The 25,482-nt window shown below is 53.1% G+C and overlaps 1 protein-coding gene across 3 annotated transcripts in view; it reads left to right on the top strand.

The window, feature by feature from the left end:
- The window catches only part of Myo10 (myosin X), a 187,998-nt gene extending 166,758 nt beyond the window's left edge, over positions 1 to 21,240 (top strand). Inside the window, exons 21-35 of one of the 3 annotated variants that reach the window (XM_063257998.1) lie at positions 1,769 to 1,864; positions 5,329 to 5,422; positions 6,060 to 6,115; positions 8,351 to 8,493; positions 8,751 to 8,945; positions 9,835 to 9,992; positions 11,882 to 12,005; positions 13,387 to 13,684; positions 14,335 to 14,542; positions 15,525 to 15,661; positions 16,044 to 16,164; positions 17,156 to 17,602; positions 19,312 to 19,503; positions 19,803 to 19,900; positions 20,169 to 21,240. In XM_063257998.1, coding sequence (XP_063114068.1) covers positions 1,769 to 1,864; positions 5,329 to 5,422; positions 6,060 to 6,115; positions 8,351 to 8,493; positions 8,751 to 8,945; positions 9,835 to 9,992; positions 11,882 to 12,005; positions 13,387 to 13,684; positions 14,335 to 14,542; positions 15,525 to 15,661; positions 16,044 to 16,164; positions 17,156 to 17,602; positions 19,312 to 19,503; positions 19,803 to 19,900; positions 20,169 to 20,172 — 2,371 coding nt within the window. In that variant the 3' untranslated portion in view covers positions 20,173 to 21,240. Of the gene's footprint in view, positions 1 to 1,768; positions 1,865 to 5,328; positions 5,423 to 6,059; positions 6,116 to 8,350; positions 8,494 to 8,750; positions 8,946 to 9,834; positions 9,993 to 11,881; positions 12,006 to 13,386; positions 13,685 to 14,334; positions 14,543 to 15,524; positions 15,662 to 16,043; positions 16,165 to 17,155; positions 17,603 to 19,311; positions 19,504 to 19,802 lie in introns of all 3 variants that reach the window. The other 2 variants (XM_063257997.1, XM_003466728.4) reach the window with 2 other exon arrangements.
- Positions 21,241 to 25,482: the final 4,242 nt, after the last annotated feature.

The raw sequence follows: 25,482 nt of genomic DNA, 5'->3' as shown, positions 1-25,482 counted from the left end.
TGTGTGATTAAAGGATCTTCTAAGGGCCAGGATTTAGCTCGGTGGTGCAAGTCCTAGCCTGGCAAGCGCAAGGTCATGAGTTCGATCCCCAACTCAAAAAAAAAAAGTCTAGAATGCTGTGCAATCCCACTACTCTGTTAACAGTGACAGCCTCTCTTCTCACTGTGGAACCTCAGTTGCCTACCAGGTAGCCTGCATTGTCTGCTGCGTGGGTGGGGTCCCCTTCTGCAGGCTTTGGGTTGACTTTGTCATTTCCTAATAGTATTAATACATTAGGAGTCACACGATGGTGGGACTCCCCAACTCGAAATGCATAGAGCATTGGTTCTGAGATATTCCCGGCCCCTGGGGTACAGAAACCCCTGAATATTCAATTTTAAGTATCTCTTGATTGCTTCCGATAACAAATCTGAGGGCTGGGAATATAGCTCCGTGTCACGGCATCTGCCTGGCAATTATAAGGTCCTGAGTTCAATTCCCAGCATCAAAAAAAAAAAAAAGAATAATTAGTGTGATATAAGCAATAGGTAAGCTGGGTATGGTGGTGCACACCTGTAATCCCAGCACTCAGGAGGCTGAGGCAGGAGGATCATTATAAGTTTGAGACCAGCTTGGGCTATAATGTGAGCTCAAGGCCAGCCTGAACTGCATAGTAAGATCCTGTCTCAAAAAGATCAAAAATAAATCAATAAATGTTAGACAGACTGTATTCTTTCCGGTCTAATAAGTCAAAAAGCCTATATTTGACACAGGTGCTACTTCCCCTTTTGAATATTTCCCATCTGCTGTTCATTGAACCTGTAAGTAAAGAGGCTGTGGATACACAGAGCTGGCTGTACTCGTTTATGAACCAGACTGTTTCTCTGAGTCTTGTGGTTGTTGTTTGGTTTTTTTGAGACAAGGTCTCACTACTGTGTACTTGAAGCTGGCTTTGTCCTCAGCTGTGTAGCCCAGGCTGGCCTCAGACTCAGGCCAATCCTCCTGCCTCAGCCTCCGGAGGGCTGGGATGACAGGCATGCACCACAGGGCTGGTGAAACTAGACTCACAGGAAGTCGTACATCTGTCCTAAACAGTGAGAGCATTCCGCTTCATGGTTCTAAAATGAGTGTGTGCTGTTAGCAGGATCCCACATCAAATCGACCATCGTCCCGGCTCTGGTCCTAACGTTCGCTTGCGTCTTACCCTGCCCGTGTTAGCCTGGCCCTGGGTTCTTGTCTCAGGTGCTGCTTAGGAGATGTTGGAAAGGACCCAGATGATACGGAGTCCGACCTCCCCCAGCCTTCGCCCAGGCCCCTGATGGACGGGCTGTGCCTGTGACTCGTGTGTCTGTGATGGGTTAGGGGTGGCTCAGCTGATGAATGTGTGCATGCAGAGCTCTGGGTTCAGACCTCAACACCAGTCAGACAAAAGCACCTTCAGGCTCCTGTGTCGGGTGTGTGGGAGGCAGGAATGGATTCTATGGTCGGCCTCAGGTCCTGTCCTGAAAACACAGCATTAGCTGCAGACATCCGCAATCAGACTTTCTGGTCTCCAGCACTTTGGATAAGGGATGCTTAGCCCTATGAGAGAGAGAGAGACATCGTTCAGATGGGGTGCAGCGCTCTCTGGTTTCTGGGATTTGTGGGTTATTTGGGAACCCCTTCATGGAAAAGTGGGGACCACATTTCAAACTGTTTCCAACTTAGTCGCTTCACAAAACGGCTCTTTTTGGTTGTGACTCAGAATTCCGCGTCCCCAGGTTCCACCTTTGCTCCCCTCTCTTTGCAGAGAGATCATCGATAACACCAGCAAGGAGAACGGGATTGATATCATCATGGGCGACCGGACCTTCCACCTGATCGCCGAGTCACCGGAAGACGCCAGGTGAACATCAACTATGTCCCCTGCATGTCCACCCTTGGCCTGGCAGCAGCCTCACCCTACTGGCTCTGAGAGGGCTTCGCTGACCATAGTGAGGTCTTCTCTCAGGCCAGTGGGAGAACTGAGTTGGAAGAGAAGCATGGGCCCCCCAATCCGGGGTCCTCCTCTGGGTGGAAGCATGTGGGTACCACACGGGCTCAGCATTTCCAGCCCTCGGTGCCTCCACGCAGACCCGTTCATCTCAGCTCTGGCCCGTGGTGTCACCAGCACATGTACGAGCTGAGCTCAGGGGCCGCCTTCGAGAAGAGTCTGAGGCTTGAACGTGAACGGCTCGTGTTTGCAAAAGGGTCAGAAGAACAACAGCAGGGCTAAATGAAAGATGACACTGACATATTGGGGGCATTTTTAAAGTCTTCACATTAGGCACTCTCTGCAGAAGACACTGGCTTACGTAACGGTGTTGCGGGCAGCAGCCAGTGTGTCACACGGGTCACTTCACTGGTCCTGTTGGGCCGGCACTGTTACCCCGGCCTGCACCCTGCAGGATGGGAGGCAGCTACAAAGAGAGGGCGGCATCATCTGAGATCCAAGCTCTGTTCTGGTGGGCGGAGGCACTAAGCATCCCACATTTCTTTTTTAGGCTCCTTAGATGTTTGACCTAGACAGGAGGAAAGTGGTGTCCCCCACTGGCTGGACAGCACTGCCTGAGTTTCTGAACCTCGGGGAGTACCTCAGGGTACTGCAGCACTGTTGTAGCTATTTTTCTTATCACTGTGACAAAATATCTGACTTACAGAGCTTAAAAGAGGCGAGGCTGACTTTTGGCTCACAGTGTGCACAGGTCTCAGTCCCCAGGCAGCTGGCTCCAGGGCAGAACGGAATGAAGCAGGGGCCTGGTGCGGAGAGCTGCTCTTGGTGGACAGGAAACAGGGGCTACACACCGTGCAGGCCACCACTAGTGCCCTGCCTCTTCAGTCCAGTCACCTCCGAGGCAGGAGAGGCTGGGGGACTGTCAGGATCTAAACCATAGCAGGAGACCGCGTTTGCTCTTCAGCTAGATGCATCTGCAGGGCACTGTGCTGTAACATGCAGGGGTGATGCTCTTCTCCCGCAGGTCTGCAGGGTGACACTGGTGACTGTCCTCTGCGTTGTTACATCAGCTGGCTCACATTCTACTCTCAGCCTTGGGACTCTGCTTAAGTTCTTGGGACCTCGCTAACCCTTGCCCTGGGAAAGTTTCCAGATCGCTGTAATACCACGGTAGCAGGGCCCCAGAAAGCTGTTCCTCCCATGGGAACAAACTGAACCCCTGGGTGAACTCACAGATTACAACACGAAATACAAAAACAAGCAAACCTGAAATTACAGCCCCGTCGTTCCGTCTGGGGTGCCTGCATGGTTTTCTGTCCTGCCGGGAAGGCACACGGCCGTTCAGCTCAGTTACAGCTAGACAGCTGCCCTGTCTGCAGGGACCTGCTAAATTTAACCTTTGGAAGCTTTTAGCCAAGGCCTTTCCCGCAGCCATGGGACCTATTTTCAAATTCCAAGCTGTAACTTGATTCAGCAGAGATACTTACAACTTGAAGGGTATCTTCATAGGCTGAAGTTCAGCAAATTCGGATTTTATTCCTTTGTGTCTTATGATTCCATATGGTATAATGTGTACCTTAAATTTATGTGTTTTGGGGGCTGGGGATTTAGCTCAGCGGCATAAGTGCCTGCCTTGCAAGCAGGTAGTCGTGAGTTCAATCCCTGGTACCGATAAAAACGAAAAAGACAAAAAAAAAAAAAACTTATGTGTTTTGCAATGTTCCATTCAGGAGTTTTGGGCTTTTGTACCTGGAGTTGAATCCTGGGCCTTTGCACTAGCTACATCCCCAGGCCTTTTAAAAAATGTATTCATTTATTTATTATTTTTTTGAGACAGGCTCTCACTATGCAGCTTGGGCTGGTCTCCAGCTCACTTTGTAGCCCAGGCTGGTCTTGAACTTGCACCAATCCTCTGGTGTCAGCCTCTCAAGTGCTGGGATTACAGATGTGCACCACCACACCTGGCTTTCATTTTTTAAATGAGACAGGATCTTGCCAGGTAACTAAAACTGGGCTTGTTTATATTCCTGCTTCAGCCTCCCAGAGTGCTGGGGTCACGGCATGCAGTAGCACACCCAGCTTGACTGAGGAAGAGTTTGGGGTTTTGTCAGTCACTGTAGACTTGGTTCTGGTTAACCAGGACGATGGAGCGAGTTCATATGAAGGCATTTTCCTGGGTCATCTTTCAAACTGTTGTTCACATTTTCTCCTTCAAGTATCACAGGAGGAGATGGGTTTTTGTGCTCGGCTGTACACTTAAAGGCCTGCCGTTTCACGGGTTATCTAAGTGGCTGACGACTTCACTTCTTCACTTCAATATCCCACCGCGTGCTATGTGCTGTTCTCTGCCCTGTTAGCAGTGATCTGTGCGCCTTTCAGGCCAGGCAGGAGGAGGAGCCCAGCTTCCATTACATGTGCAGCCTCTGCTGTGCTGTGGTTGCTCAGTAAATGCAGGATGGGTGGATGTGATGGGAGAGGGCGTGGGTGGGAAGGTGAAGGGACAGCATGAGTGGGTGATGTTTGGGATGGGTGGGGTGGATGCGTGGTGCACAGATAGACTGATGGATGGGATGAGTGGATGGATGGCTGGAAAGGGCAGGTGGATGGGTGGTTGGGATGTATGGTGGATGGATAGAATGGATGATGAATGGGATGAACGGATGGGTGGTTGGATGGATGGCTGACCTTGTGGTTCTTCTCCACATAACTCACATTTGTAGTTAATCAGGATTTTCGTTCTGCTGGATCTTTCTGGAGTTGGCACATTTCACTTCCTTGTCCCATTCAAGGAGGCTGGAAGTGAGGAATGAGTTGTTCTGTGCTCAGACCATTTTCTACTTTGTGCTTAAAGCTTTGATGCCCTCTCTCGAGCATTGCTTCTGCTGGGCAGCTGAAACTCCCCCACGGGAGTGGGTGTCGGGTGGCCGCTCCGAGGTGCTGGCGCTCTCACAGTTTCAGCCTTCCCCCTTCCACACTTACTTTTAAGGATGAGAAGGCACCTGGGTGTCTTCTGGGATTAAGGAATATTCAGTTACTGTCCTGAATAGAATCATTTTAAGTAGAAGCAAGGATTTCATTATTTGCTACCAGTTTCCCAAGGGACTTGACCTCCTCAGTGTCTGAAGGACTGTCGCACTAGAGAGGGGTCTGCCCTTGGCTTTTGTTCACTGTGTAGTTCAGGGTGGCCTTGAACTGGCTGGGGTTGTCCTGCCTCAGCCTCCTGAGAGCAAGGATCTTGACTTCGGTTAGAAACATGTGGTGTTTAAGGGTACCCTGGCCACTCTAACATACAAAGGAACCCCACATTTGCCTCAAATCCAACGCACCGGGACGTCACTCTCTCGCGGGGCACTCCTGACCGCGCCCTCTCTCCACAGCCAGTGGTTCAGCGTGCTGAGCCAGGTGCATGCGTCCACGGAGCAGGAGATCCGGGAGATGCACGACGAGCAGGCCAACCCACAGAACGCCGTGGTGAGTGTGGACGATGGGACGCCTGGATGCCGGGCTGTGAGGGAGTGGCCGGAAGTTGCCCCTGGACTCTGTCTTTTAAGCCTGAAAATTAGGAAGGCAAGGTCATTTGGTTTAAAAACCATGCTGTAGGAAAGCAGTGGACGACAGAGGTTTGGAAGTCACGGTGCTCCCCATTCTCCACCACAGATCGAGGAGAAGGGTGGAGCCGGCTCCATGCCTCTGCTGTCCAGGGAGCGCGCGACCCTTGGGCTGTAGCAGGTTGGGTAGGAGCTGAGAACCGAACCCAGCAACAGAGGTCAGAGGCATTAGATCTCGTACCGGAAGCAAAGCTCAAAACAGCCGGAGAGCGTAGCCCGGCTGGAAAACACACCATTGAGAGAAGCCCATAAAGTGCTTTGCATGGGAACTATTTTAAGAACAGGACAGAGGGACACATTCTCCTACCCAGAGGAAAGATTTCGGGTTCCTCCCTGTCTCTAGCCTGCTGTGTTCCCTGAGCCGAGAGCAGCTTTCTAGAGAAGTAGAATCCCCCAGGCAGCCAAAAGAGACTGCGGTGTCTTCTTGGCTTGCACAAGTGGGGGCCCTGTGCATATGCAGACCTGTGCACTGCCTCTCACTGCTCTCTGCTCCTCCCCAGGGCACGCTGGATGTGGGGCTGATCGATTCTGTGTGTGCCTCGGACAACCCCGACAGGTAAGCTCAGGTGTGGCGCCGGACAGAAGGGATTTAAGAACACCTGTGATTCCCAGCACTCAGGAGGCTGAGGCATGAGAATCTCAGCAAGTTCAAGGCCAGCCTGCAGTACATAGCGAGACTGTGTCTCACAAAAACCAAAGTGACTTAGCACCGTGTGGCCGGCCACAGGTTGCTCAGTGGCTGCTCTGGTCTCTTGAGGTCGTGCTGGGCTGTGTTTAGTCTTCTGAGCTGTTACAGCACCTTGAAAGTGAGTGTTCCTGTGCGGCTGGCTGACTTCAGAGAGGAGACAACTCATTTAGATGATGAGTTTCCAAAGGCTGCAGCATCAGAGCAAGGACCTCTGTTGGGACAGAGACAGGAACAGGGTTCAGGCGCAAGCTAAACGGGGTTCCAGCTTGGCAGTGGTAGCTGCTCTCCCTAAATTGAATGGCAGCTTTGAAAAGGACTTTGATCATAACGTGCATGGAGATTATGAATCGGTTGCACCCCATACATTTCTTCCCTTCACATGGCTGCTTTTCCCATCCCCTGAAATAGCACATGGACGAATAAAAATAAAAAGGGGGCCAAATCCTCACTGACATGAGGCCCGGACACCACCCACACCCACACTGCCCAGTTACGTGCCAGGGTGGCAGTCTGATCAGATCTTAAAAACAGATGATTAGGTTTCAGGGAGCTAGTCTGTGCAGAGCTGTTTCACCTCAGTGTTCAGTGTCTTGGTTTCTTCTGCTGCCAAGATAAAATATCTGACACCCAAAGTTAAAGAAGGAAAGGTTTATTTCAGCTCACAGTTGTAGAGGTTTCTTTCCATCCTGAGCAACATAGGGTGGCGTGACGGGAGAAGCAGTCCATGGCAGGGCAGGCGGAAGGCGGCAAGCAGCAGCAGCCCAGACGAACCTGTCTTGTCTCTGTCCCTTCATCTTCTGTCCATCCTATAAGCCCACCGATAATGCCACCCACACCTGGGAAGTTGCATTGTCCGGACCTCCATCTGGGTATCACATCCCCTAATCCAGCCACTTTTGAAACTCCCCGCTATGAAGCGTTGGGGAGACAGTAACTATAGGTAAATATTCTACTTGGGACAAATAGCGGAGAGAGAGACATTGCTGGGACCACAGTGAGAATTAACACTGACTTCCGCCCTTGCTGTCACCGCCACCAAGTGAGTCTGAGTGTGTTAAAACCGACAGCAACGGAAGCCAGCGTCTGACTGGCACACCAGACCCCTGGGTCGCTGCCAGCCCTCGTCAGCTGTGGCTCTCCTGGACCATCTCATGCCGCACTTTTCCTCTGCCTTACACCAAAACCTTCAGTACCTTCAATTCAGGCATCAAACCCGAACTCCTCCTGTGGCACCTGCCCTTTCTTGACGCAGACTGCTCCTCAGCAGGCTGGACACCTGGTGGTGGGACTCTACATCTTACTCAGATTTTTCCCTCTTCAGGTGCCACCCTTCTCCTTCCCAACTGTAGAAAAATCTTTTTCTTTTTTAAAGGACTGCGTTCCAACTCTTGTGCATTAATTCCGCTGTGCACCGCTGTCTAGTTAAACTTCTTTTTCTCGAGCTCTGCTTCACCAAAGTAATCACCTGGAAACTTGGGAGACAGAATTTGCACTGTGTAGTTTGAACCATTAGAGGAGCTGCAGCCTTTGAGACCCAAAGAGCAAAAATTGAAAGTAAATTCTCCTTATCACTCTCCCTGGCTGGGAAATAGGCACCCTCTTAGACTGCTTCAAAAAAACAGCCCAGGGGCTTTCCTACCCCAGGTACAGCACAGCACAAGAGAAGTTCCAGTTCCACCTCTACCCATGTGCTCTTCCTCTGTCCCAGTTTGCTCTTCCCTTCCTGACCCACAGAAATATCCCAGGCAACATCCAGAGGCAGAAAGCAGTTGACTTTGGAAAGACATCAAAAAAAAAAATTTTCCCCCGTGGTCACCTTATTTAGCCTTCCCAGAATCTTGAGTTTCATCTGGAAAGTTTTGCATGGAGAAACATTTTCCTCCCGTGTCCTTTTGAATGAATGCGCTTCAAGGCTAACAATGCATGAAATAAATCCTGCAGGACCGAGCAGAGTCGGCCTGGGTGCAGAGCGCGAGTCAGCCGTGCAGTAGCGCGCGTCCTCCTGACCGCAGCCAGGGAGGATGCGTTTCGCTCAGTCTTGGCGCAGGCGCAGGGGGCGGAGATGCTGAACCCACCTTTGCTTCTTCCCACCCTGTCCCTCAGGCCCAACTCGTTCGTGATCATCACGGCCAACCGCGTGCTGCACTGCAACGCCGACGCGCCCGAGGAGATGCACCACTGGATCACGCTGCTGCAGCGCTGCAAGGGGGACGCGCGCGTGGAGGGCCAGGAGTTCATCGTGCGAGGTGCCTGCCGCCCAGCGGCCGTTCTGAGTTGCTTGGACTCCTGTGGGAAGATTTTAAAAATAAACGTGTGCTGCTCCTGGCTATTTTCCAGCAAATCGGCTGCGTTTGTATAATACGATCCATTATACAAACAGTGGCGCGGGACCTGGGGTTTCTCCCGCTTGCTTTGTGAGCTTTGCAGAGCTGGGGCTGCAGCCCAGTCTCCCCACGCCCCCACCTCCCTCCTTTTTGAACTCACACCAAGCCTGCCTTTCCAGGGTGGCTGCACAAAGAGGTGAAAAACAGCCCCAAGATGTCTTCGCTGAAACTGAAGAAGCGCTGGTTCGTCCTGACGCACAACTCCCTGGACTACTACAAGAGCTCGGAGAAGAACTCGCTGAAGCTGGGCACGCTGGTTCTCAACAGCCTCTGCTCCGTCGTGCCCCCAGACGAGAAGATCTTCAAAGAGACAGGTAAGCAGGAGGCTGCAGGCTCGGCTTGCTCCGGGCACAGGAGGTGGCTTCCTGCTCAGCCCTGAAGCAGCTAAATGGACACAAAGCGGCCATCCGTAGGAGCTGTTACGTTACACAAGCTTGTGTTTTTTTCTTTTCACCATTATGCCACGTCTATCGTACAAAGGTGAATCCTGAACTTAGCTCGCCTGATACATAACAAACAAGCATGTAAGCCTAGAGGTTATTTTGTTCTTGTTTATTTTCTTAGAAGGTCTCAGCATGTAGTTCCTCCTGACTCAGCCTCCAAGTGCTGGCATTATAGGCACGTGCCACCCACCACACCTGGCATGGCTTTGGTTTTAGGAATTTTGGGGGTGGTATTATAAAAGTGTTTCTGGAAGATAACTGACATGGGTTTTTGTTTCTAGTTGTGATTTTGTGTTTTTTTTAACCATGGTTGCTCTGTGCACGTCAGATCTGGGAATCCGCAGGGTTTCCGTGAACACACAGACTGCTTAGCCCAGTGTTTTGATGGAGATGCAGAGTGGAGGGAAAGTCAGACTCTGCCAACCCTGGTTTCCATGCTCGTTCCAGAAAGGTGTCCCTAGTGAGGGACACTGGCTTTCGCCAGCCCTCCTGGAGAACAGATACCACCGTGTATGTGTCTCACTGTGGGTTTCTTGTCTGAATATCGGTCGTCACCTCTTGACTGGAAACCCCACAGTTTGAGGGAGTCATGGCGCACGGAGGATTCAGCGTCTGTCGGATTAAATGACTAAGTCCTGAGTTGTTCCACTGAGGTCTGGGGACAGAGGCTGCTAGTGATGCCGGAGTTCTGGGACCGGCACCACAGCGTCACCTCAGCTCCGAGGCCAGCGTCAGTGTCTCGCTGCCACTGTCCCTGCAGGCTACTGGAACATCACTGTGTACGGGCGCAAGCACTGCTACCGGCTCTACACCAAGCTGCTTAACGAGGCCACCAGGTGGGCCAGCGCCATCCAGAACGTGACCGACACCAAGGCCCCAATAGACACCCCGACCCAGCAGCTGATCCAGGACATCAAGGTGAGGCGAGGCGCCCTGGGCCACCAAGGCCTCGGTGTTGGGCCACCTCCAGATTTATGCTGTCACCACGATGAACACTGGGGTCATCTTGAGCTAGGAACCCAGATGTGACAGTTTAACTGAAATTTCACACAAAATGTGTGGCCTTCAAGAAGGAGTTAGGTACTGCCGCTGCTGAGAGAAACCCGGCTGTTGGGCTCTGGTAGCAGAGGGACAGTGGTCACAGGTTCTGCCTCAGCTCCAGTTGGGGACCCAGTAATTCTGTGCCCACTGTGCGGTTTTGAGAGCACTCCAGTGGATTCCAGGTAGTCCAGGCAGTCCAGGCAGAACATTCTAGAACATTCTAGAACATTCTGTCAGTCACTCCAGACATCCGGGTGCTTCACATCTCTGGATTAGTAGTAATCATGTTCAGTTGTAATTTCCTGCCTACAACTTTAATTACTCAGGAATTGTGGGTCAGTTGAGGGACCTAAGATTAAATGGCAGTCACAAGCAAGGGTTTTACACACGTTAGAGGAAGTGGAGACCCGGGGCGTCCTGGCTGTGTTGTTCACAGAGCGGCAGACCCCGCCTGCAGGACCCAGTCAGCTGTGACAGAGAAAAGACGCTAAAACGGTGGTGACTCAGAAACGATGGTGACTCAGTTGTTGCCCACAGCTTTGGTGGATCTCAGGGTGCCAGATACAAAGAGGCTCACTTTTAGCCTTAAAAAAAATTGTTTTCTTTTTTTGGAGGGGGGGTTTAAGAGTATAATCAGCCCTAGTTTCCCTTCAGAGCTGTAGCACATCTATTTTTATACTTTGTAATTATTAATCTAGACATTCAAAGCATAAATAGTTTTCCATGATGCGCCTTAAGAAGTGAGACAAATTGCCCTCATTAAGTCCACAGAACACTTAAAGTACTTTAAAACTTTTTTTCTGACTTCCCACTGGGTGTTGCTGAAAAATTTTCATAGTGGAAATGAAATGACTGTGACAGAATGATTCACCACCTCTGCTCCGGCTTTTCTGTTTATTTAAAGTTCTGGAAATAACTTGGCCTTTTCAAATCCCAGATTTTAGGGCAGGCAGCATAAGCAGGGAGCGTGTCCATGCACATGCGATGTGTAGGGGCTGGGTACAGAAAAGACACAGAAGAAGTAGCACTGTGCACCTTTAAAATGAAGTATAGGTAAAGATAACGTGGTGAATGGCCAAATCATGAGAGGGAAAGTTCCTTTTTTTGGGTACCAGAAATTGAATTCACGACCTTGCACTTACCAGGTAGGCGCTGTGCTGCTGAGCTGTATCCCCCAGCCCTTTTTATTGTATTTATTTATTTTTTGATCCAATTTTTAAAGTACTGTGTATTAAAATCTTGAAGGTGGTAGTTTTTTTTATTTTTCTTTTTTGTTTTGGTACCAGGGACTGAACTCACAACCTAGCACTTGCCAGGCAGGCACTTATGCCACTGAGCTAAATCCCCGGCCCCTCAGTGGGGTGGTTTTAATAACGTAGGACCTGTACACACCTGAAACAGAATGAGCTGTGATGTGCCTTGAACGCGAATGGTGTTTGTCTTTGTCCTTGAAATGACTGGCTCATAGCGGGATGCCGGGGTGGAGCAGAGTTGGGGCTTACACACCCGGGCGTCAGTCTGCCCTTAAGGAGGATAAACCGGAGTCACATGTGGGGAAGTGGGCGCACCTGGGGCCCAGGGGACAGGAGGACAGCCAGGTGCACAGGCTTCGGTACTGCGCGGTTTCTCTTCCGGAAGGACCTCAAAATAGGAACAAAAAAGGAAAACAAAGAAGAATAGAGCACAGGGAGTCGGGTGGAGGGTGGGGAGAGCCGACCGGCTGCTCCTGTGCGTCCGTCCATCCCCATGCCCCGCTGTGCCCCCAGGAGAACTGCCTGAACCCCGACGTGGTGGAGCAGATCTACAAGCGCAACCCGATCCTGCGCTACACCCAGCACCCCCTGCACTCCCCGCTGCTGCCACTGCCCTACGGCGACATCAACCTCAACCGTGAGTCCGGGCTGTGGGAAATGGACGAGGGTGTGAGAGGCGCTCATGCACCCACCGTGCTGCGTCCGCTGTGTTAGAGAACAGGCTGTGGGTTAGGGGACTCTTCCAGCTGCCTCAGTGGCTCCTCTTGTTGCTGGGGCACAGTATCTGGTACCAAGCCAGGCGTGGTGGTGGCTGACCTGTAATCTCAGCACTCGGAAGGCTGAGGCAGGAGGATTTCAAGTTCAAGGCTAGCCAAGGTTATAAAGAGAGCTCAAGGCCAGCGAGAAGAGAGCCTGAGTTAGGGTGCCAGGCTGTCAAGGTTTCAGTCCGGTAGTGGCTGGCTGCAAGGCAGGGCAGCGACATGGTTAGGGACCTGGTGGTCTGGCGGAGCAGAGGGGGCTCACAGCTTGGAGAACGGAAGCAGGGGGAAGGAGGAGCTTCGGAGGCCACGCCCCTCAAGGCCACGCCCAGCGACTCACCTCTTCCGGGCCAGGCCCCGCCTCCTACTAGCAAGGCAGTTGTGAGCACCCAGTGGTGTCATGAGTGCATAGGGCTTTGTTTAGCAGGACATCTGGATTAAAGCGAAACACCAGCTGCAGGCTCATGGGTGTGCTGGGCGTGTTCAGAGACGAGGCTAAGCCTTGATAGTGGGCAGATGGGAAGCATTAAGTTTTCCTGGGCCGGTGTTCCTGGGGGTTGAACTCAGGCTCACCTATCCTGGACAAGCACTCTAGCGCTCTACAGCCCTGTGCCCTCTTTTTTGTTTTCTGTTTTGCTATAGAGTCTTACAGGGCAGTTCAGTCTGGCCTTGATCTCACTGTGTAACCCAGGCTGGCCTCACATTTTTAGTGGTCCTCCTGCCTCAGCCTCCCGACTGCTGGCTGTGCGGGTGTGTGTCACCATGCCCAGCTTCGGCGCATTTTTGACTTTGTGATGATTTCAAGTTTGAATGAGTTTATCAGGGTGTTGCCCTTAAGGAACAGCTTTGCCACAAAAACAGATCTTAAAACAATTTTGCATTCAAAGTGTGGAACCCGTTGAGCAGTATAGTAACTTTTAAATTAGCATTTTATGGACTAAAAAAGTTCAGTTCTAAATCAAACATGGTAGCACACATGTGCAGTCTTAACACTCTGGGAGGTTGAGACAGGAGAAGGATGCCAAGTTTAATAAGCCCAACCCGGGCAGCTTAGGGAGACCCTGTGTCAAAATTTTAAAAATTTAAAAGGGGGGAGGGCTGGGGATGTAGCACAGTGCGCTGGACTCAATCCCCAGAAAAAGTTGTGTCTTGTAATGAGACAGCGTGACCCACCCACTGTGTTCACTGCTGTGTGCACCAGGTGCCACATTTGGGGGTGACGCTCCGTGCCCCCTGCGTGACACTGTGCTTCTTCCCCAGTGCTCAAGGACAAGGGCTACACCACCCTGCAGGACGAGGCCATCAAGCTGTTCCACTCGCTGCAGCAGCTGGAGTCGGTATCCGACCCGGTGCCCATCATCCAGGGCATCCTGCAGACCGGCCATGACCTCCGGCCGCTGCGGGACGAGCTCTACTGCCAGCTCATCAAGCAGACCAGCAATGTGCCCCAGCCCGGCAGCGTGGGCAACCTGTACAGCTGGCAGATCCTCGCCTGCCTGGGCTGCACCTTCCTGCCCAGCCGCAGCATCCTCAAGTACCTCAAGTTCCACCTGAAAAGGTATGCACCTGGGCAGGGGACCGGGGCCTGGCCCTTCCACTGCAGTCTCCGGCAGGGTAGGAGAGAGCATCCGGCGTGGGGGTCTGAGCATCAGAGAGCTAGAAACAGTGTCATTGGGCTTTCCTCTGTTCGTAGTTAAGTTTTATTCATTTTTATGTTCACTCATTCATTCACTCGTTTCTTTATTAATGGGATTTGTAAGATAGGTATGTGTAGTTGAGGTTGATCTTGAACTCACTAAGTAGCCCCGGTTGGCCTTGGCCATGACGTGATGATCCTCCTGCCTCAGCCTCCCGAGTGCTGGGCTGATAGGCATGTGCCACCATGCCTGGCTTAAGAGTTTTATTTCTTGTTTTACTGGGGTTTTTGTGTTAATTAGTAAGTGTTTTGTTTTTAACATAAATGTTACCGTCTGCCTGAAGTTTCCGACATGATGCCTGATGTTACTGGGTACGTTTTAATTGTAGAATGGTCCGAGTTGGGCCCATTGCAGGAAAAGGGTCCCCTTTACCCCTGCCTGAAGAGCAGGGTCCTCAGGGGAAGCAACTGCTGTTCCTTCTCTGCACCACTGGGGGGCGCCCCTACCTGGCTACCTGGCTGCCTGGCCAGCCGGCCTGAGACCCAGCTAACAGTCCGCCTTTGTCCCCTAGGATCCGGGAACAGTTTCCGGGAACCGAGATGGAAAAATACGCCCTCTTCATCTACGAATCTCTGAAGAAGACCAAGTGCAGGGAGTTCGTGCCTTCCCGCGATGAGATCGAGGCGCTGATCCACCGGCAGGAGATGACGTCCACCGTGTACTGCCATGGTGGAGGGTCCTGCAAGATCACCATCACCTCACACACCACGGCCGGGGAGGTGAGGGCCGAGCCGGATGGCGGGATGAGCAGGGCTGTAGAGGAGCAGAAGAGCCAGCGTGGGGCGCACACCTGTGAGCCCAGCACTGGGAGGGCTGAGGCAGGAGGTCACTGTGAGTTCCAGGCCAGCCTGGGGACACAGCAAGAGCCTGTCACAAACAAACAGAAAGGCGAGTGGAAACACGAAGTTGAACTTGTGCCAAAATGCCTGCGACAAAATCCTGCTGCCCTGAGTGGCAGCAGAGCGTCTCGGTGTTCAGCCCGGCGAGGTTGTGTGATGTGACTTCCGTAGTGTCCTGGCCACCACATGAGCGGCGAGATGTTGGTCAGATGAGCAAGTGTCCTTTTTTAGGCTTAGCTTTTTGGGGGGCTGGGGGTTTAGCGCAGCGGTGTAAGCGCCTGCCTTACAAGCAGGCAGTCGTGAGTTCGATCCCTGGTACTGATAAAAACAAAAAAGACCAAAAAAAAAAAAAACTTAGCTTTTTGTTGTTGCTATTTTGTTTGTTTGTTTTGACACAGCATCTTACTCTTTAGTTCAAATTGGCCTTAAACTTGTGGCAGTCCCCCTACCTCAGCTTCCCAAGTGCTGAGATCCTCCTGCCTCAGCCTCCTAAGTACAGGAATTACAGGTGTGCACCTCCACACCCAGCTCTAAACTTAGCATTGACCCCCACTGGCTAAGAGGAGTCAGGCAGTGAAACACCGGGCTTCATTGGAAGTCATGGCCGTTCATTGTGGTTTGCAGTTCATTGTGGTTAGCTAAAGGCAAGAAGCCGGCCTGGTCCATCTGCTTTGCCCTCTCATACGGATTTGCATGACACAGCCCCGCTTCTGTCCCTGCTCATGGCTACAGTGCCCTCCCTGTTCAGTCCCACCACGGGGAAGACAAAGCGAGATAGCAGAGGGGCAGGGAGATCAGGCGGGTACCTGGGGGCAGGGTCCAGCGGGCACCATCCTGCCCGTGCTGATGCCCTTCCCGGCAGGTGGTGGAGAAGCTGATCCGCGGCCTGGCCATGGAGGACAGCAGGAACATGTTCGCGCTCTTCGAGCACAACGGCCGTGTGCACAAGGCCATCGAAAGCCGCACCATCGTGGCAGACGTTCTGGCCAAGTTCGAGAGGTGAGTTCCCCACCTGCCATCGCCAGAGGTCCCGGAGCTGCTGGGGGACCAAACCGGGCGTGGTGGTGCGCCCCTGGAATCCCAGCTTGGGAGGCTGAGGCAGGAGGATGGCTTTGAGTTCACAGCCAGCCTGGACTGCAGATTGAGACCACACCTCAAAAAAACACATACCTGTGATATTTGTATTCTGACCTCAGAAAGAGCACAAGACACCTTTCCAGACAGCGTGACAGGGCAGGATGCGTATCTCACCTTGCTCCTGAGCTCAGCTCAGGAGGGGCTCTGTTGCCACTCCGTGTCCCCCACGCCCTACCCCAAGTCCTCCGGCAGGTCCCCAGGGCCCTCTGTCCTTGGCGTCTGAGCCTCCCGCCCCTGTCCCCAGGCTGGCTGCCGTGCCCGACGCAGGGGAGCTGCCCTGGAAATTCTACTTCAAGCTCTACTGCTTCCTAGACACGGACAACGTGCCGAAGGACAGCGTGGAGTTCGCCTTCATGTTTGAGCAGGTGAGGGGACTTGGGGCACGGCGCCCCCATTCCCTGGGACCAATCACTGCCAGGCCTGGGAGATGACGGCCAGAGCCAGGCCCAGGGGTCCATGCCTGTCATCCCAGCATGGGGAGGCTGAGGCACGAGGGTTGCCGGGAGTTCCAGGCCACATAGGGACACCCAGACTCCAGTCAGTCTCCTGGGGCCTGCAGGAGAGTGCCCACCAAGACGACGCCCACCACTGTTCCGTTCATGTGTTTGTTGGGTGAATCTAAAACATTTTACCTAAACTCCCCTCCAAGAGCTGTCCTAGCATTGGGGGAGCGAGCATAGGAATCAGGGACGCATTTCCATGCCGTCTGTGCTGGGGGAGGGGGTGGGTTTGGGGCGCAGCAGGGCTGGCTGGGGTAGATGGAGTTTTCTGTGTTCAGGTTTTATTTCGCTCTGCTCGGGGTTCGCAATGCTGCGAAACCTAAACCGCTTCCGCTAGGGGCTGGCGCATGCGCACCACACACACCTCGCCGTAGAGTCCCTCCGCCCCTCGGTGCCATCACAGAAGGGCCACCTCCCTTCTTCCAAGTCCTTTTTTGTCTTGCTGTTTATTTACCTTCCGGTTTTCTCAGAAAGAGAAGCTGTGCAGTGTTGAGCTTGAGTGTCTGATTGATTTCACCCAACATCGTGGGTGCGAGGTGCACCCTTCTTCATGGCAGAGTGGTGCTCCGCGGTGCGCAAACGCCATGCTTTGTCCCCTCACCTGTTGTTGGACAGAGTGGCCACTTGCGGGCTTTAGTTGTATGAGTCGTGCTACTGGAAGCTGGATGTGTGTGCGTGGAACCCTGTCACGGGTTGTGTGACTGGAGAGCAGCTCAGCTGGGCAGCGTCGGCGGAGCGTCCACACTGATTTCCGTCCTGGGCAGACTTCCCCAGGGCAAGGGCAGCGTCTGCACAGGGCAGACAGGGAGGCTGCGGCCCGCATGCATCAGTGTCACACCCGCCTGTTGTCCTGCAGGCCCACGAGGCGGTGATCCACGGCCACCACCCGGCGCCCGAGGAGACGCTGCAGGTGCTGGCGGCGCTGCGGCTGCAGTACCTACAGGGCGACCACTCCCCGCAGGCGGTCCCGCCGCTGGAGCAGGTGTACTCGGTGGACAGGCTGCGGGCGCGCGTGCGCCAAGCAGCCCAGGGCGCAGCGACGGGAGAGCGGCTGCAGCGGCGGCGCACCAGCTTCCTGGACAGCACCCTGAGGCGCAGCCTGCGGCCCGGGCCCGTGCGGCAGCGGGCGGAGGACGAGCAGGCACTGGAGCTGTGGCTGCAGGAGGAGCTGGGTGGCGTGCGCGCCGGCGTGCTGGACAAGTGGAGGAGGCTGCAGGGCCTGAGCCAGGAGCAGGCCATGGCCAGGTACATGGCGCTCATCAAGGAGTGGCCCGGCTACGGCTCCACGCTCTTCGACGTGGAGGTGAGAACCCGGCGCCCCTCGTGTTTCTGTAATACTAGGAAAAATTGTAAAACGAAGGTTTTTCTGAGACAGGGTCTAGCTACGTAGTTCAAGCTGGCCTTGAACTCACTATGGAACCCAGAATGCCACACACATGCAGTGATCCTCCTGTCTCAGCCTCCCCACTGCCCGGATGACAGGCGTGCACCACCATGCCCAACTAAGACATTTGTTCTGTTTTGCTTGTGGAAGCTGTAGGGTTTTTTAAATGGTGTTAAAAAATCTGCATTTATGATTTTAATTATTTTAGAATTAGACATATAAACTTAGAAACTTTGGGTATACAGACTAAGGAGACCTTCCCTCCAATGGCCAGGTATGTTTTAGATTTTAGGGTTTTTTCATTTTCAGACTTAGGAGTGTTTGGGTACATTTCGCTAATTTGAGTGTAATGAATCTGAAAGTCTGAAATTTGAAATACTCTTGATGCCAACATTTTTAGAACTTGTAAATTAGTCAAATTATTTCCAATTTGGGAGCGTTCTGGATTTTGGATTTTCAGAGTAAAGGTGCTCATGTGGACTTGGTTTGCTTTTTGGTTTTTCCCTTTTTAGTATTATCTATTTGAAGGGAACAACAGCCAGTAAGATGAGATTTTTATTTTGTAATTGGAATTTAACCAAGTGATTCATAGTTGTTGTCTTGGTGCTGGGACTTGAACTCAGGACCTCTGCACAATAAGCCGTGTCCCCAGTCCTTGTTTTCTTTTTAATGTTTCCACATGCTCTTGCTCAGTTGCCCAGGCTGGGGTCAGATTTAGTCTTCCTGCCTCAGCCTCCCAGAATACTACATTACTGGCACGTGCCACCATACCCAGTTTATTGCTATTGTTTGGGTTTGGAGTTTTCTTAATGGCCACTGACCGAAACAAAGCCTCGCTAAATAGTATGGGAGAGACTTTTGTTCTCTGCCTCCTAAAAATAAAAGGTTTTTAAAAAAAAAAAAAGTTTTTGCCAAACTGGCCTCGGATGAAATCAGACCTGCACCTTCCCCAGCACAGTCGCGTTCAGTCCTCACTTGTCACCTGTGCTGGCGGCTGTAGTGTGGGAACGAAGGGCCCGGGATCCTAGTCCAGGCGGCTTCCGGTGTCCTCGAGGTCAGACCTCGTGCCCACTGCCTCGGGACCTGACATCAAGTTTCTCCGCAGAAGCAGTGCTTGCTGGATTCACATCGAGGTCCCTTAGTGCCTCCTCCCCGGCTGGTTCCGTGGGTTCTCCTGCAGGTGCCCGAGACAGAGTTCCTCTTCCTTCCAGCACCCTTAATTCATCCTGCCACTGTGCCCCTTCAGAGGGCCCTGCACTGTGGCTCCTGCACCTCGGCCCCTGTCTTCTCCGTGGGTCGGCAGAGGGCTCAGCAGGGAGACTGAGAACCACCTGTCTGCACTGAGCAGGTGCAAGGCCTGTAATTCTAGCACTTGGGAGGCTGAAGCAGGAGAGTGTCTGCGGGTCTGAGGCCAGCGTGAACTACACAGCAAGGCTTTGACTCAGAAATCCAGAGGAGGTCTCTCCTGTACCCTGTGCAGAGCAGCCAGCCCTGCCCAGCCCAAAGCGTGTTGGGCGTTTTCACTGAGCTTCCCCAACTGACCGCCCAGCCCAGGGTGGAGGCCGCCGAGTGCACCCTGTGGTCTCCCAGCCGGGGCCCCGCTAATCCTGCTTCCTCCCCGCCCGCAGTGCAAGGAGGGCGGCTTCCCGCAGGAGCTGTGGCTGGGCGTGAGTGCGGACGCCGTGTCCGTGTACAAGCGCGGGGAGGGCCGGCCCCTGGAAGTCTTCCAGTACGAGCACATCCTCTCCTTCGGGGCGCCCCAGGCCAACACCTACAAGATCGTGGTGGATGAGCGGGAGCTGCTGTTTGAGACCAGCGAGGTAAGAGCCACCCGGGGCGAGTTTCCGAGGGATAATTCCCTGTTTCCCATTAGAGTTTACGGCAGAACCGGGCCTGGTGGCACACACTGCCTTCCGGAGAAACCGCAGTTTCCTTCTGCCAGGCTTGGGATAGTCCTTTGGGAAGGGCCTCGCTCTGCAGTCCAGGCTGGCCTCAAACATGTAGCGATCCTCCTGCCTCAGCCTCCCGAGTGCCGGGCACACCCTTGGCTTTGTCTAAGATTCTGCACGGAGGGCGGGGAGGCCGGAAGACATGACCGCCTGACTTGTGTCCCCCGCAGGTGGTGGACGTGGCCAAACTCATGAAGGCCTACATCAGCATGATCGTGAAGAAGCGCTACAGCACCACGCGCTCCCTCAGCAGCCAAGGCAGCTCCAGGTGAAGGTGGGTGGGGGCACGCACGGTTCCAACGTCCGCATGCACGGCTGTGACGTCAGCACGCACAGCTCTGACGTCAGCACGCACAGCCCTGACGTCAGCACGGCCCGCCCTCCAGCCTGCACCGCTATACTCTCCAGCCTGCTCCGCGGGAGCCACCGGAGCTGGGAGTCTCGGCTCCTTCTGCCCACCAGCTGCAGCAATAGGCCCCTGCTGAGCTGTCGACCTAACAGTCTGCACAGTTTGCAAAGCTTTACTACTACTCTAGATGACACATGCCTTAAAAGAGGACGGGAGAAAAGCCACGCCGCCACCAAAGCTGCCGGAAGTGCCTTACGTTGCAAAGACCACCCTTGGGGACCTGGACCTGGACCCGGACCCGGACCCGGACCCTGACCCTGACCCTGGTCGTCCTACTGAAGGAAGCTCCTGGGGAGCTTCCGGAGCTCGCAGGGAAGGAGTGTCCACCCGTCAGGCATGCACTAATCTCCCCGCCTGATTCCCCGCCGCAGGGAAGGTGAGGGGGGGAGCCGATGGGAGCGAGAGGGGACAGCGTGTGTGTGGCTGGAGCGCTGCTGGCAGCCTCCCTAGGACACGAGTCCACTCCGCGCTTCCTCGTCTCATTTCCGGCGCCTGTGTTCGCCAATGGCGCGAGTTCAAAGCCTCACACTTTGATCACGGGCGTTACAAAGGGAAGAGGATGTGCAGTGGTGCAAAGAGCCCCTGCATTTTCCTGGCCCTGAGTTAGCAGCTGCAGGCGTGCCTTCGAGGGGGTTTTGTACCCGAGCACCATGCCTGGGCGTCCCCCTCTGCCACTGGACTGGGCCTGCCAGGCCGATGGGTTTATTACAGGGCCCTTGCTGTGGCTGTGGAGCTGCTTCCAGACAGTGTGAGGTCACTGCCTGGCCTTGCTGTCTTAACACAGTTAACCTGAAGGGGCCTTTTCTTGAGGTTAGCATGCGTTTCTTGGACAGAGGACAGCTGTCACCAACGGGGGGAGCTGCCACGGGGCTGAGCGAGGTCACAGGAGCAGATCCAAAGGCCCTTGCATCTCTGTGGAGGCTTCAATAAAACAAGCACATTTTACACCAAGTTTACAGTGGCGTCTGGACTAAGGCACCTGTATATAAATCAACACTGATGGCTGCAAGAAAAATAATCTGGACTTGGACTTGTATTTTTATATGGAGAAGTTATAAAGACTTGGGCCATCTAGGTCCACCCACGAAGGAAAAAGCAATTTCCCCGACCCTTGACCCCTGACCCCTGACTCTCCTGGCAGCCACAGGAACCCAGGTGCTGCCTATTTCAGAGGCTGACAATAAAAGACGTGAGCTGCATGCTGCTGTGTGGTGTATCGGGTGGCCAGGGGAGGGTCCCCACAGACTTCGGGTATGCAGTGCTGGGGTTCCTTCCATGAGGGCAGCTGCTCACATGTGACCCACGTGCACCCCATGTGTCATCAGCAGTGTCAGCCTCGGTTGTAAGGTCGTCTTTCCTGTGTAGGGGAAAGGCTGCTTCACTGGTCTCGGTGCAGTGTTGTGGATTTTTCATTGGTTTTGCGTTTTAATGTTTTGGTGTTCTGTTTGTGTATTGTGACACCGTCTCACTGTAACCCAGGCCAGCCCCAAACTCCTCGTCCCTCGGTCTCCCACATCAGGGGATCACAGGTCTGCGCCACCGCGCCCGGCTCAGGGTTGCTCTGTTAGGTTTTTTCTTCCTTAGCTGTGCTTGTTGGGGTCCCTGGACATAGACCCCACCTTTGCCTCCCTAGACCCAAGGCCTCTCGGACCCGCATCTCCACCCAGACTGGCAAAGGTGAAAGGTCTAGAGGGAAACCCTGCCCTGAGGACGCACACCCGGGGCTACAGAGGGGAGCATGTGCACCGGAGGTCCCTGCAGCCAGCCCGGTGCTGCCCCAGAAGCCTCAAGGCACAGTAGGAGGGCAGGGAGGGGTGCCATCTGCACTTCCATTTAGGGCAGAGAGGGGCAGAGGCAGCCCTGTTACTTCCCACTCAGCCCCACTCTTGGACCTCCAGAGGCCGCACACCCAGTTAGAAAGGGGGTAGGGACTCAAGCAAGGGCCTGGAGCTGCTCCAAAGTGGAAGGTTTGGTTGTGTTTTGCGGACAGGGTCTCACTATGCAGTTCAGGCCGGCCTTAAATTCACTGAGTACCATAGGCTGCCCTCGAACTCCTGGTAATCCTCCTGCCCCAGGCTGCAGAATGCTGAGATTACAGGCATGTGCCACCACCCCAGGCTTTGGTTTGTTTTTATTAGTTTATGTTGGCAATATGGAATTTGAGAAATCCATATGTATGTATGATTCTCTCCCTACCTTCCCAGAGAACCTGGGTTCACACAGCTACCTGGGTGTGCCAATAGCTTTGTCTGGCTGTAACATTTTATTTAGAGGTAACTGGCCTGCTGGGCATGGTGGTGCAGACCTGCAGCCTAGCACTCAGGAGGCTGAGGGAGAAGGGCTGCCAGGAGTTTGAGGCAAACCAGGGCTACATAGTTAAAGCCCAGCCCAAACTACATAACGAGAGCCTGTCTCAAAAAATAAAAGCTGTAGACTCAGGAGGCTGCCTGTATGCCTCACTAGGTTCCCTGGGTGGCAACAGCCCGCATAAACACAGAACAGGGCCACCAGACAATACATTAGCGTCCTGCATCCACAGTGCCAGGGCCTCTGGTTTTCCACCCACTTGTGTTGAGATCTGCAGCTTTTAGTGTGGGCAGTGGAGTAGTGATTCCAGAAGTGGGGCACGCCTGTAATCCTACCACTTGGGAGGCTGAGGCAGGACGATGCCTCAAACTCAAGGCCAGTCTGGTCTACACAGTGAGTTCAAAACCAGCCTGAACTACATAATTCTTTTTAAAAAATGCATTTCTACATAGCAACAGCTAATTATAAAGTGAACTTTTAAAATGATACCTTTTACAATGTTACCAAAAACATTTAGTATCTTAAAAATATCTAAGATAATTACATCCTCTGAGATCCAAGCCCCTGGGTGTTTTCATGCTGCAGTCGAAACTGAGACATGAATTCACAAATCCATATTAAAGAAGTGGAAATTACCGTGAGAGAAATAAGAGTGAAGCCTCCCAGCAAAGCCATGTTGCAGTCGGGCGGAGGCTGGACTGTGTGACCTAAGTCTCCCTAGCTCGGCAGACGAGGAAGCCACAGGCGGTGACTGGCTCTGAGGGGCCTTCACATCACGCTCAGTGTGAGATACCAGGAGGGTCTCATAGGTCAGCAAGTCCTCAAAACAGTCTGTCCCCTCCTGGCAGAGGGGAAGCTTCCTTTCCCTGCCAGTATTGTGCTCCTGCTTGGCATGCATTAAGCCAGCCACTCTTCTGTTAATTGGTAAACTTTTGAACTTTTTTTTTTATCAGTACTGGGATCAAACACACACCACCTGCTTGCAAGGCAGGTGCTTATGCCCTGAGCGAAATCCCCAGCCCAAGTTGTGAACTTTTTACAAAGTCAATTGCGGCTGCTGCTCTGCTGGCACACACCCCTCCCCGAATGCCATGGACCTGCCACCTGGAGCCGCCTCCTTCCTAGCCTTTGGCACAAGTGGTCCTCAAGCCACCACGCCGCAGCAGTCGTGGATGGTGAAAGTGTTCGATGCTCATGGCATCAAGATTCCCCTGCTGTGAAGACAGCTGCTGGCCAGGCAAGGTGGTGCACACCTGCAGTCCCTGCACTGAGGACGCTGAGGCAGGAGGAGGCCAGCCTGAGGGATAAACCGAAAAGTCTCCAATAAGAATAACCGTTGGTCTTCATAAGACAGTGCCACTGTCTTTCAGAGTGAATTTTGTACTTACCATGTAGTCTGTACTCTTCACACTACCTCTCAAATTTAGAATCTGCTCAACTGGGAAGAAATTTATTTAGATTTGATAAAGAATTTACAAGGAATGTGTGTAGGATAATTAGTTGCTCTAAGCAAACCAGCTCCTACACTTCCATTACCTAACAGTTAAAGATGATTTCTTGCCAGCTGTGGTGGCGCACACCTGTAATCCCAGCACTTGGGAGGCTGAGGCAGGAGGAGCACTTTGAGTTTAAGGCCAGCCTGAGATCCTGTCTCCAAAAGACGAAACACAATCCAACCTTCGTGTAACAATGGGCAGGTGGTAATTATTCCTTGTGGTCACTCACAGGCTCAGGCTGGCAGAGGCTCTGTTTTCCTGGATCTCTAGCTTGCAAGGTCTCCCTCTACCTAAGAAAGGAGTATTAGGATAAGGGCTTCCACGTCTTCACCTCTGTCGGAAGTGATGTCACTTCGATTCTGATCCACCAGAAGCATCCAGGCATGTGGGATTGCTTCTGTGCAAGGGATGCAGGGAAGGCTGGGGAGCCATGATGCCTTAGTGGACAGTTTGCTGGCACCTCCACCATCTGCTCTTCTGGCCAAGAAATGCTCATGAACTCTTTTTCTCACATACTGTACAGAAAAGTCTTCTGCTAGGTACAAAACAGTCCTCAGGGAAGCTAATGGAAAATTGGATCCAATTACTGTAGCCCTAGAGGCAAAACAGTGAACAGACCGCTTGGCCTGTATCAGAGGAAATCAAGGAGGCGCCATCAGGAGCCCGTAAGAAAGTCACAGTGCCTTGTCAGGAATGGGCAGAGCCCTGCAACGCCACAGCCCATGGGGGAGGAGCTGGGTTGCCCAGACTCTCCCCTGAGGAATGCACTTGGTATCTGTCTCCGAGGAGTGCCCTAACGTCATAGACATGACGCAGACAAGGCACCATCGTGGGGCTGATAGAACATGGAGACTGGACCAGGCCCACCGTACAATGGCTGCTGCTAGTTCTGGCACAGTGGACAGGTGCCTGGACCCCAAATGCAGGAGGAAGATGCTCCTTAGCTCCTCATCCTCACACTGGTCCTTGGTTTACTGTAACACTCAGTGGAGAAGGCCCAGGAGAACACAGGAAGTGCCCGCTCAGGGACTGGTTCTGCTCCAGAAGTGGAAGTCAGATTTGCTCCTAGGCCGACCAAGGGTGTCTTCACAGCACCCCTGTGAAAATCCACACTCTGGGATTCCTCAGTCAGGGCCTTACTGTGCCTGGGAATGAGCCGCCTCTAGTACCACGACAGTGACTCCAAGACAGTATTCTTCCCAGGTCAAAGAAATTAGCACTTTGAGGTCAACTCTGTGTTAGTCACTTTCCTGTTACTGGAATAAAATACCTGACACCTACCACCTAAAAGAGGAGAGGTTTATTTCAGTTCACGATTTTTGTGAGTTCAGTCCATGGATAACTGTTCCCAGGCAGAAATGGCATAGTGGGAGGAAATGGGGGAAGAAAGATGCTCCAGATAGCAGTCAGGAAGATAGGAGGGGAAGGCAGAGCTGGGCAAGGACTCACCTGCAGGTCACCACCCCGGGAACCCTCTCCAACCAGACCTGTACCCTGTGACCTAACCCACTGATGAGTCACCAACCTGAGCTTCAGCAGTGCTGAAAAGTCCAAGTCCCAAGTCTCCTCTGAGACTCTGGGCAAGCTCTCAGCTGCGGGGCCCTGTATAAACCAGGAGAGAGTAAGTCCTCCCAGTGC

This window comes from Cavia porcellus, unplaced genomic scaffold (assembly GCF_034190915.1).
Source record: "Cavia porcellus strain 051 isolate PalLab524CR breed Dunkin Hartley unplaced genomic scaffold, mCavPor4.1 scaffold_11, whole genome shotgun sequence".
NCBI lineage: Eukaryota > Metazoa > Chordata > Mammalia > Rodentia > Caviidae > Cavia > Cavia porcellus.
This window is presented reverse-complemented; position numbering and strand designations above follow the sequence as displayed.